This window comes from Anarrhichthys ocellatus, unplaced genomic scaffold (assembly GCF_004355925.1).
Source record: "Anarrhichthys ocellatus isolate YVR2014 unplaced genomic scaffold, GSC_Weel_1.0 scaffold29, whole genome shotgun sequence".
Lineage (NCBI taxonomy): Eukaryota > Metazoa > Chordata > Actinopteri > Perciformes > Anarhichadidae > Anarrhichthys > Anarrhichthys ocellatus.
In genome coordinates this window covers 1,332,169-1,344,524 of record NW_022280059.1, presented here as the reverse complement: position 1 = coordinate 1,344,524, position 12,356 = coordinate 1,332,169, and the positions used below count along the sequence as shown (strand labels likewise).

At 43.3% G+C, this 12,356-nt stretch overlaps 1 protein-coding gene across 4 annotated transcripts in view; it reads left to right on the top strand.

The window, feature by feature from the left end:
* The window catches only part of eml2 (EMAP like 2), a 29,300-nt gene that overhangs the window by 11,422 nt on the left and 5,522 nt on the right, over window positions 1–12,356 (top strand). For 3 of the 4 annotated variants that reach the window (XM_031863507.1, XM_031863506.1, XM_031863508.1), the window contains exons 5-16: window positions 5,321–5,349; window positions 6,582–6,711; window positions 7,022–7,171; window positions 8,547–8,613; window positions 8,914–9,024; window positions 9,111–9,206; window positions 9,377–9,511; window positions 9,667–9,766; window positions 10,360–10,514; window positions 10,683–10,808; window positions 10,936–11,067; window positions 11,224–11,291. In XM_031863507.1, coding sequence (XP_031719367.1) covers window positions 5,321–5,349; window positions 6,582–6,711; window positions 7,022–7,171; window positions 8,547–8,613; window positions 8,914–9,024; window positions 9,111–9,206; window positions 9,377–9,511; window positions 9,667–9,766; window positions 10,360–10,514; window positions 10,683–10,808; window positions 10,936–11,067; window positions 11,224–11,291 — 1,299 coding nt within the window. Of the gene's footprint in view, window positions 1–180; window positions 302–5,320; window positions 5,350–6,581; window positions 6,712–7,021; window positions 7,172–8,546; window positions 8,614–8,913; window positions 9,025–9,110; window positions 9,207–9,376; window positions 9,512–9,666; window positions 9,767–10,359; window positions 10,515–10,682; window positions 10,809–10,935; window positions 11,068–11,223; window positions 11,292–12,356 lie in introns of those variants that run through there. The other variant, XM_031863509.1, reaches the window with a different exon arrangement.

Here is a 12,356-nt window from a genome sequence, read left to right as displayed (position 1 = left end):
TCTCTCTCTCTCTCTCTCTCTCTCTCTCTCTCTCTCTCTCTCTCTCTGCGCTGATGGATCAGATTTCCAACAGCTCTTGGTAAAAGGGGGTGTGGTTACTGGGCAGAGGGGGCGGGTCGTGGGTCTGCACATTCAGGGCGTGGGCTCTGATTGGACGCCGGGGCCCCACCAGGCCGAGCTAAAAGTTTGCTCAGTGAAGGAGGAAGTCAGTGTGTTGCTGTAGCTGTTGTTCAGGACGCTGCTCACCACTGTTGACTGTCACTGTAACGGAAAAGCTTTCAGCCATGAAGAGATCTTCCAGGTAAATGGTTGCTTTATGATAGATAATCAGTGATTGACAGAGACAGTGGGGAGAGGGTTTACTTTTTGTATATGAGGAAGTCTTATGCTCTTATAAGAAATGAAGTAAATGTGTGTGTTCTGTGGAGGGAAGTGTGAAAGTTGGAAAAGTACTCTTGTTGCGTGTCACTTCCAGCTAACCCTTCATCTGTTCCTGGACTTGTATTTGAATAGATTACAGGTTGCACAATGAATGCTGCAAATTGCATTCAGGCTTCACCACCTTTTCAGTCTAAAGACAGTTTCCGTAGTCGGCGGCTCTGGCTTCACGACAGCCTGAGGAAGTTCTGTCTGTTTTATGAAACCCTGTTGTCACGCGAACCATTTGATGCGGTGTGTTTGCCACCAGCTGCAGGGCTGTGGGGAGGGGCCGTGGCATAGGAACATGAATGCAGCAGAAAACGGGGCCGGTCATGTGGGTGGAGCAGGGGTCTAACGGCAAAAGTAAATCATGAAATCTTAGAAGAATTAGCCTTAAATGAACTGTGTAGTTCCAACAATGAAGGGTTATGTGAGTTGTATTGAAAAACATTAGTAGACAACTAATATTCACCTTTTAAATGTGTTTTTCTGAAGTGGCTCTCACTCTCTTACTGAAGAAATCTCTCATTATGTTTCAGATACGTAGAATTGTGGGCCTCTTCAAGTGTCGTCAGTGGCTCTTTTGTCTCCGGGCTTCTAATGATGTGAAACAAACATGTTGCATTTCTTTCTGGTTATGAAACACACACGCACACACACACGGATGAGTAAATGTGCAGTGACAGTAGACTCTAGTCGCACTGTGCTCAGCAGTTCTGTCGGTTAAGCGATTGTTCTGTTAGATCCGAGTGATCCTGGCAGCACGCAGGACGGAGCTCCTGCTTTGGTATTACTGGTTGAAGTTGGGCGGTGCACATCTGTTCCTTTTTTTTTTTTTTTTTTTTTTTTTAGTAATCTTTTTCCAAAGGCATCCTAATTAATTCATTGTTTTTTTTTAACGTTGTAGCACACCCTGCAGCACTGTGACCACAGACAGGGGGCTGATGCAGCCGCGGGACTGATGTTCCAATTACCAATTCTGCTCAGCTTGCATGAACTCTTGATAATATTGATTGGACTTCCTGTTTAACAGGCAACAAACATAATGACGACACCTCTGCAGAGAAGAATATTGCCGCACTACAGACAGTTTAACATCACTATGTCTGCATTTGAATCTAGATTTAAAGTTCAGGGTAACGCCCCTTTTAAATCTAAGGGCATTGTACAAACAGTTGATAAACAGTTCTGGATTTATGCAAATACAATAAATAAGGAAGAGAGTTCATCATGTTCACCCTAGCTCCGTTGGTTTCTGTTTCATGGGATGGAAAACTGTGATCCAGGAGGAAATCTTATAATTTTCGAATTTAAATTATTACATATATGTCTAAACATAACCATTGTAAAGTAACAAGGTTTAACAACTAGCATGAACGACTTTGCCTCTGTCAGATTGAAATCATGCAAATTCGAATGAAGGAAGCGATGAATAGATCTGCATCAAAGATTGAGATCTTTTCTCCGCGCTCCGCTGTTTTATCTGATGCCGCAGTAACTGAAGAGGAAGCTCAAAGTTAAATCTAAGTGGATTTTTTATTTTTTATTTTTTTTCGTTGAGTGAAGTTGATCAGATACGTTTGTGTCCATTAACAAAACCACCACTGCAGTAGTTCAGTCATAATGGACCAGGAAATGGACGCACACTTGACTGTTCCCACCACTCCCACAGTACAGAGGGCTATAAAAGCTGCTTTACCACCACATCATCACTGCAGTATCTCCCAATCACATGAAGCACTTTACTGATCAGTTGCTACGATGAGGAATCTGTTGTTGTGAAATATAAGACAAAGATATTATTGCATCCAGATGGCAACCTCTGGGTCTGAAAAGTGCAGCAAATGCTGAAGTGTTTTAAAACCTACATTCTTTCTACTGACCAGCAGGGGGCGACTCCTCTGGTTGCAAAAAGAAGTCTGGTTGTATAGAAGTCTATGAGATAATGACTCTACTTCTCTCTTGATTTATTACCTCAGTAAACATGAGTTTTTGGTCTCAATCTCTAGTTTCAAGTCTTCTTCAATACACCATGATGTTCATGATCCATTTAGAGTCAAATAGACCATAAAGCAGGGTATGCTACCTTGTGATTGACAGGTCGATACCATGGAGATGTCCATGTTTTCGTCGTACGACTTAAACCCTTTCATAGTGTGCTTTTAGTTCATGAAAGTTCATTGCAACCTTTTTGGTTGCCTCAAAATGTCTTATTCGTCATTCTGTCGTACTTCACCCTCTCGTGTCTCTTCTGGCTGCAAAAAACAAGATGGCGACGCCCAAAAAGCCAGAAGTCAAGGCTTCGAAACAGCAGCCCACAAACCAATGAGTGACGTTACGGTGAATACGTCCACTTCCTATAAACAGTCTATGCTTACACCTAGTGGAAGTTTGGGACGAAATTGACAGCTGAAGGCTTAATAACTAAAATCTAGCACACAAGAGTTAATCAATATTTCATTGATTGCAAAAAGAAGAAAACGAATGCAAACCAGTTAGCATTAATAAAATAATGTTTTGAGCTTCAGAACAAGCATAAGTTCAATACATTCAAAATGTGTCGATGAACAAACAAGCTAACACAGGATCACGTAAAACCGTCATAACTTACTCACGCTGTGGTCCTTTTAATCTCTCTGCACTGACGGTCCAAAAGTCGTAACTTGAAAAATATCTTTGAGAAAGTTTCTAGCACTTTAGAGGCCATCAAATCTTGCCATCTCACTTTGAAATAACACACTCTGGAAGGCTGGAAGCCGGACCGGTCAGTGCGTTGTTTAGGACAAGTAGAATGGAGCGCCGATTCAACACCTCAAATCGGGAACGTTTCAAACATAAAGGAATCCGCATTTAGTCCTCACTACTTTATATCCCTACACCTGGAGCACAGCAGGAAGGGTTCATGTTGATGTCTTCAGAGAAACAGAGCACATTCATTACTGGTTCTGTCTGTAGTTTGAAGAGTTTCTCAGGGGAACCCTGGCGGGCTCTTTGCTGCTCATTAGTCCCCTTCTGGTTCTTGCACCAAACCAAATGAGTTTTCAGAGTGCAGGCAGGCAGAAAAAATGGCAACAATAGTGCCGCATGTTAATGAGAGGTCTGTTTGTGCATTCCCTCTCCCTGGAAATCTTGTGACCGGGACTACAGCCGCATGGGTTTGCAGACCCACAGTTATTTGCTCTGTCCGACTGCCAGTTACCCAGCATGCCCCTGCACTAATTACTGGCTCAGACTCAATCTTGTTCTCTCATTGGCTAGAGCTGTGCCACGCCTCATCTTCCTGGCAGACCCCACACACACACACACGCACACACACACACACACACACACACACACACAGTTCAAGAGACAAACAGACCTTTGTGTGGTTACTTTGGAGAGACACGCTGGCCTCCAGCTGCCCGGAGACGCAACAGACACCAGTTATGTCATCAGATGAGCCGCCTGCTCACTCCGTGGTCTTTTAATCTTCTTCAGATGCTTTGTGTTGAGTTCAAAGACACACAAACGAGCTCTGATCTTTCTGGATTAAAGATTATTCTCTTTACCTGTGCCCAAACAACTTTATGAAAACATTTGACTTAACATTACAAGCTTAGAGGCTTTTTCCCAGTAACTCCCTGTTAAGCAAACGTGAGGAGTAGACCCACGCCCTGATGCTTGATCGTGTCCTGTTGAGTTTTCCTGTTAACAAGCAGTAAAAGTTCTGTTTCCATTTAGTGTGTGCAATGTGATGACTGCATCTCCTTCCTCATTAAAAACCTTTTCAAAGCCGATTTCATTTGAATATTTTCAAATCGTCTTCCTCTCTCCTGTTGCCGAGCAGCAAGTGACGAGCCCGCAATGTCTCTCGTCTTATCAAGCCTTACTTTTACTGCTGTTGCCGTGGTGATACCCACCTGTCAGCCGAAGCGGCGCTTCAGCATCCCGATGACGATACGATTGGTTGACAGCGTTCTGACGGGTCAGGCTGAGCGGTCAAACTAAAAAATGCTCAGCGGGGCAGTTCTGATTGGTCGACAGACGGCTGACTCAGGAACAGCTGTTGCTCCGCTGCTGCGAACCGATGAGGCAGCTACAGGTTATGATTGACGGCTCTCATTCTGGATGTCTGGACTCGGCGATCAGTCATTTTCAATTCAAAGTAGTTACCCAATGTTGTCATTGTCGTATAAGTACATTGAGCTTCTCCATCTCTCATCTCTCTGATGTCGCACCGTTTGGTTGAGCACCACATTCACTGTGTTTTAACTGACACTGTGTCACCATCCATGTGTGGATACACAAATAACAGGACTTATCGGTTTACTTCGTGTCTGCTGACTCGATCAAAGGCACGCTTTATCAACCTGCGTCCACAGTCTCATTAAAGAGCACTTTGATCATTTTCTCTATTCATCTGACAAAAGGAGAGCAGCAGAAATGTTCTGAAGCCTGAACAGATGACCTCATAATAGTTGTTGCCATCGTGGAGGAAAATAATTTGAACATTTTCTTCTTTCTGTAGTCGAAAAATCAACTGATTGAGAACATGTTACCATTCAGTTCCACAAGTTTGATGCATGCTAACATTCCAGTTCATTTGTAGCATACGTGTTGACTTTATATGCTGACTCGGTGCTCTGCAGCTCTGTCCCACAGACGCCACTATTGTCCAGTTAATGTGAAACTGAAGAATAAATAATTCAGCATCTTATAGGAACGCCTGATGTAATGGAACAAAGTCTCGGGAGCTTTGGAAAATACTTTTTTATATATTTAGTGTTTTATAGTTTGATATACTTACTGGTACTTCCATTATTTTTTTCCATTATGGACGACAGCCAGACCCTGACTTTTCTTATGGTGCTTAACTTTACAGGAAACATTTCATTCATTTTTTCTTTTTTTTCTGTTTCAGCAAATCCAAAGAATGCACCTTCAATGCAGGTAAGAGAAGCTGCTGATGCGTTGTATTTCATGAGCCCAGAGGTAGTCTAAGTGTCTACTTTAAGTCTTACCCTCCCCCCTCCTATTACTGTCACACTTTAATTGGCTATAAAGAAGATGAGCAGCCTCTGATGTGTGAAACTCAATTGGCCTTCAGGAGTCCTTGAAGTGCTCTTGAAGGATTTAATATTCCCCATTAGAAATATTGAACATCCATTAGAATTACTGAAGAGCCAGAGAAGTGCCGAAATAGGACGCTTCTAGTTAAAGAGGTTTTCAGAAAGAGGAACTGAAGGACGACAAAATTGGACAAATCCGGGTCTGAAAAATGAAGCTTAAAAACTGCAGTTCCTCAAATGGCCACTTGAGGCTGGCTCCAAAAGGAGTCAATCCACATAGACCCGTATGTTAAAATGTAAAAACTTTACAGAAGAAATAAACCTGTTTACAGCTTCATACAAAAAGTTTTGGTCTTTATGGCTAATTTCTAAAGTTTTAAATTATATTAAGGCTTGAAGTTGGGCATAATTGAGGGTGTGGCTAGGTTGCTAGCTGCTGGCTGTCTGCTCTACTGCGTCACCCGGCCCCGCCTCAGCTTCACCGACGATCCACCTCTTTGCCTTTTAAATTGGGTTATCCGGGAGAGAATAGCGACGGCCGAAACCGCCCACTTTGAAACTACGTCCATTTCTTAAACGGTCTGTGATCCACACTGAAGGATTGGCTCTGTAGACCCATATTCCTTCTGTGTATGGATTGTCTGACCATTCATACATTTCTTTGCGCTCTTTTTATGCTCTGTTTCACTGGGGAATGCTAACAAGCAATTGTCCCGAAAACGAGAGCAAATGAAAGGAAACTGAACCAATGACGTTCACGATGACAAAATGTCCCTTTTTTAACCGTAGACGGTAAAGTTAGAGCAAAGCACTGGCAGGATTCAGTTTAACAACTTCCTCTCTAATCTGACAGTGTCCTTTGACCGTAGTCCGTAAAGTTGGATTGAATTTAACACGAAGCAACAGAATTAGATAGAAGACGGAGGCGCATGTCTGTGTTTAAATGGTGACTTCGTGAATTCTCACAACTTTCACTTAAGGCAGCGCTGTTTCTGAAAAGAAACTCCTTGTTCTTTCTCTTCTACTCGTCTCTGCTGTGTCACTTCTTTGTTCCTTTACCCCCCCACCTAACCCTCCGTCGGTCTTTTTCTCCCCCCTCTCATTCCCTTTCAGAGGACGGCTACGTGCGGATGTTCCTCCGAGGACGTCCCGTCACCATGCACATCCCCGATCAGCAGAGGGAGAGCTACAGCCTCGACCACAAGGTGGCGCAACCTGACCGCAAGTTCAAGCTGCAGTGGGTGTATCCTTCAGACGGAGAGAGGGGGAAACTTTGGAAACCTCTGGAACAGATGGACAAATGGAGAGAAACCGAAATAAACAGCCAGCCTCTTTATTGTTATTTGGCATTAAAATGAAATGTATAAAAATAATCACCTGAAGAGAGTTGTGATTTAGGTTTCCTATTGTAGAAATTGTAAAAGCTGCAAAAGCTTCAGTCCCCGTTAGTCACCTTGGTAAAAGAGCATCAACTGAACTTCTAAATCAAAATATTAAATGTTCTCCCGTCTAGCTACAACCCCGTCTTGTTCCCTAACTCAAGCGTGGACCAGGTACGGCTACCGCGGACGTGACTGTCGCTCCAACCTCTACCTGCTGCCCACAGGAGAGATCGTCTACTTCAACGCCTCTGTGGTGGTGCTGTACAACACCGAGGAGCAGCAGCAGAGACACTACCTGGGCCACAACGACGATGTCAAATGGTGAGAGAGCAGCAGGCAGATCAGTGATAAATGAACTAACATTCTCTCTACTGACCAGCAGTTATAAAAAGAAGTCTGGTTGTATAGAAGTCTATGAGAAAATGACTCTACTTCTCTTTTGATTTATTACCTCAGTAAACATTGTAAACATGAGTTTATGGTCTCAATCTCTAGTTTCAAGTCTTCTTCAATACAGCATGATGTTCATTTAGTACATTATGGTCCATGTAGAGTTTAATAGACCATAAAGAGGAGTAATGCACAGAAAGCAGCCAGAGGATATGGAAACATTTGTTTAATCAGAGGAGTGAGTCTGTATCGCTTATGAAACAACAAGACATCGACACTGTTGAAAGATGTAAATGCTCCGTGCAATTCTTTATCCATCTCCTTCTGTTATTCAGTCATGTGATCTTTGGTTTCCTTATTGAGCGCTAGTTGACATCCTGAATGAGCTCTGTGACTGGAGCTACTAGGATGTAAACAAACTATATCCTCCCTCCCACGGGGCATGCTGGGAAAGCTGCTCCTCTCTACATGTGTTCCCCTCTCCCACGGCGACATATTGAGTGTTCCTCTTCTTCCTGCTTCAACAAGGATCCCGTGTTAACCGCTGTAGTTTGTCGTTTTTAATGCGTCTGGAGGCATCATGTTTTCAGGTTGTCCCTCCGTCCATTCTCGTGAACACGATATCTCAGGAACACGTGGAGGGAATTTCATGAAATTTGGCACAAACGTCCATCTGGACTCATTGATGACCTGAGACAAATTTGGTGGTCAAAGGTCAAGGCCACTGTGACCTCACGTCCGTCCCATTTTTGTGATGTCTCAGGAACGCCTTGAGCAAATTTCTTCAAATTTGGCACGTTCATCCACCGTCACTCAAGGATGAGATGAGTTGATCAGAAAAATGGTGGTCGAATGTAACCGTGAATACAATTGTGGCCGTAACGCAAGAACTTGAATGCTAATCATGACAATTCCACACAAATGTCTAATGGGATGAAATGATGAATTGAAGACATTTTGGAAACGCGTCAATAAACTACAATCGCGAGGCGGTGAATCTAGTTTTATTTTAGGAACACAAAATTGTTGTATTGCAATAACTATTTCCTGATTCACAGAAGTGAGACGGCAAAAAGAATACGCCGCCTGTCATGGAAGCAAGCGATAGTAAATCCTTAAAAACGTCTCAATGGCATTTAGTGTTCACATTTTCAAAGTGATGCGTTTACTTTCATTGTGTTTCAATCTGAATCGGCTGTTTGAATCTGCAGTGAAAGGCTTTTCTGGGATTTAACTTTTTCCATAAAAGCCAGAGTCAGTGTTAAAGAATTTAAAAGACATAATATTTTATATTTCCTCATCCTAGCCTGAGTGTGCATCCTGACATGGTTACCATAGCAACGGGGCAAGTGGCTGGAAACTCCAATGGAAAGGTAACCATCACTTCCATCCTCCTACTGAGTTTCGCTGTTTTAGTTTAAACTTTTGACAGTTTATTTTAAACTAAAGGTACTGAAAAATGAATGGAAAAGACGGCTAGTTACAGAGAAGAAAACATACCGCCATGTATAAATTCTAATGGTTATAAATGGTAAGAAAACTATCTTTAGATTTAGTAGCAGATGTGTTTTTTGTTGCAGTTTTTCTTCATCTAATCCCACAGTTCTGTATTAAATTAGTCCGTCTGACACAGTTTCTCCATCTGATTTCCTCCCTGTCACCCGTCTGTTCAGCTGCTGGCGCCTCATGTTCGTGTGTGGGACTCTGTGAGCCTCAACACGCTCCATGTGATCGGGATGGGAGTGTTCGACAGAGCGGTTAGCTGTGTGGCTTTCTCCAAGTCGGTAAGCAGCCTCTGGTGGACTATTTTAACAAGTAACTAACTTTTTGCTTTGTGAAGATCTAACTCTTTGGTTTTTTTCTCTGTCAGAACGGCGGCACCTTCCTCTGCGCTGTGGACGATGCCAACGATCACATGCTCTCGGTCTGGAACTGGCAGAAGGAGAAGCAGCTGGCTGATGTCAAGGTACCCTGACCCTTGACCTTTGTCCACCTGATCCCATTTACACAGCTGTATCATTCTCTTATCTCCTGGTTCTAACAGTCTGGATCACAAGCATGCAAAAAATGCAATATTCCTCTCAATGAATCGAATAGAGAAACACGTTTGCATCTTCACACCTGATGTCTCCTCAGTGCTCCAATGACTCTGTGCTGGCCGCTGTGTTTCATCCCATGGATGCCAACCTGATTGTCACCTGTGGAAAATCTCACATCAACTTCTGGACCATTGAGGGCAACACTCTGACCAAGAGACAGGGCGTGTTCGAGGTACCGCCATCAGAACAACTGCTCCAAAGATGTATCGCACAACAATCCTGCCTCAAAATACACTTGGGGGTTATTTCATTAGGTACAGCTAGCTAAAACACATGCAGCAATATGTGCTGTTAACCTACATTCTCTCTGTCTGCCTCTCTCTCTAGAAACATGAGAAGCCAAAGTACGTGCTGTGTGTTGCGTTCGCTGAGAACGGAGACGCCATCACAGGAGACTCCAGTGGAAACATCTACGTCTGGGCCAAAGGTACTATGCATTCTAATACCCAAACTACCGTACTGTTTAGTACGCCAGAAACATAGTATGTAAAATGCGATATGCCAAAAAATACCAGGATGTTCTACTACATCCGGTTGCATTTTGCAGTATGCAAGCCAGCGATGCTTTTCCCACAATCCTTTGCGTAGCATATAAATGCGCCATGTTGTGAAGAAGTAGTATGTTCCAGTTGAATGCATGCAGTATGTACTTTGTAAAGGCAGCTAGAGTATGTACTAAAAGTTAAAAAAGAAAAGTATGCGATTTGGAACCCAGCTGTAGAATCTAAATGGATCGCAGTGATCCCGACCTTTTGTTCAAGATATTTAGACATCAAGTCTCCAAACACCAAAACACTGAAGTACGAAAATGTTCCAGCGTCAGTGCTGTTCATGTAAGAACATGATTGGATGTCTAAAAAGCAATCTGTAAAGATGCAGCAAAATAAAACCGATTTGCAAGTAATTAATCACTACTAAAACTTAGCCATGTAAAAAAGTCACCTTTCATTTCATCACAACTTCGAAAGTCAGAATCTGTGTCCTCTGCCTGATTTTTTTTATTTCCGTTCTGATTTGCAGGCGGTAGCCGCATCAGCCAGGTGGTGTCGGGGGCCCACGAGGGCGGGATTTTCTCCGTTTGCGTCCTGAAAGATGGCACCATGGTCTCCGGAGGAGGGAAGGACCGCAAGGTGGTGCTGTGGGACCACGCCTACAGAAAAAAGGGCGAGATGGAGGTGAGGGAGACGAAGTGTCCTGTGCACGACAAAGGGACGAAGAAGAAAATCTGTTTCCCTTTGACACTTCTTAGGCATTTGAAGGGAAGCTAGACTGTGTGTGAGTGGGTGTGTGTGTGTGAGAAGCTTTCTTTCAGCCCATGTGTGTGTGTGTGTGTGTCCGTCCAGGTGGGCGAGCCACTCGGTCCTGTAAGGGCGCTGGCCGAAGGTAAACCAGGAGAGCTCTTCGTAGGAACCACCAAGAATGCCATCATCAGAGCCGCCTTCCCCGATACATTAACTCCGATTGTACAGGTACACACTTACACACAATGTGCATGTTTCCGGTTTAAGAAGATCACTTTGTTTACAGGGGAAGGTGCCAACAGTAGTTTTAACTCACCCATGCGGTGTATAAAATGAGACTTGTAATGTGCTACAGGGTCACACAGATGAGCTGTGGGGTCTGGATGTCCATCCTACCATGGAGCAGTTTGTCACCTGCTCCCAGGACAGACAGGTTCACCTCTGGGACACCAACTCCCATCAGCCCCTCTGGAGCAAGACCATCGAGGTGACTGGTAGTAGGATGTAGATTGTGCTGTGCCTTTAACATCAGGATGTAAAAGCTCTGACCTGACTGCACTGGTGTATAACACAGAATGCAAAAACAATTAGACAATTCTATCATGAATAATTAGAAACTAATTACTTCTCTTTTCCGCTCCAGGATCCAGGCAGGTCTGCAGGTTTCCATCCCAGCGGTGCTGTTCTGGCTGTGGGGACCATGACTGGAAGGTTGGGGCTCAGTTACATATCCGAAACTAAACGCTAAAGCCGCTTTCCCACTAGACAAAAAACCCACTTACACCCACCAACATCTGGCCTGACTCGCAGTACTACTTACAGTAGTCCCCGGTATTTATCAGCTCCAGCTCCGCTCGGCAGTGATGGAAACATGACACACGGCAGGACACGCTCATCTTCCGTCCCTTTTTTGGTGCGATGCTATGTGACACACGTTGAAGTGACTAAATCAACAGAGATTTGCACAATTATTATAATTTATTAACATACAATTAATACGCTCTCCTCAAAAGCCACCAGACTCCAGTCAGACAACAGTAGTTTTACCCTTCCGATGATGTGCATCTTCAACGCACTTCATTCAAACTCGACAGAACCAAAATACAACTAATCAAAACTGATTTTATTAGATTTTCGACTGTTCTTACAATCACAAACTCTGGTTTGGTTGAAATAAACCCTCAAATCAGAGTTGGATGTGAAAAGAAACAGCAGTTATATGCGCTTCTCAAAGTTACAAGACTTCATTGACAGAAATAGTCATTTTACCTGCTGATTGTTGTAAAACACTCTTTTGTTAGGCTTTTCACTGTTCCAACAATCACCAACTCTGATTTGAGAGTTTCAAAGAAAGACTGAATAAGTAAACAATATAAAAAGAAGTAACCACTGTAACAGTTTCACTGTTTACTCACCCTGTTTTCCGTTCATGACGTCGAACATGACGCACCAGAAAAAAACAGAAAGGCATACACGTCTACAGGCAATGCGAAAGAAATCTAACACATATTAGTGGTGTTTCTTGTGCCTAAAAAAACCTGCATATACACACTAACTTTAGTGGAAGAAGGGGATTAACACAACCTTCACAGCAGGCGGAACAACTATTATACAAGAGGACAACTAATCCATTCCTTACAGGCTATAGTTTTACGTGGTTGCTGCTTCTTACTGTCTGTACTGTGTTAACAGTCTTTGACTTGGTGGTTTGTACCTGTTTTGTACATTTTCTCTAACGTGTGTGTGTGTGTGTGTGTGTGTGTGTGTGTGTGTGTG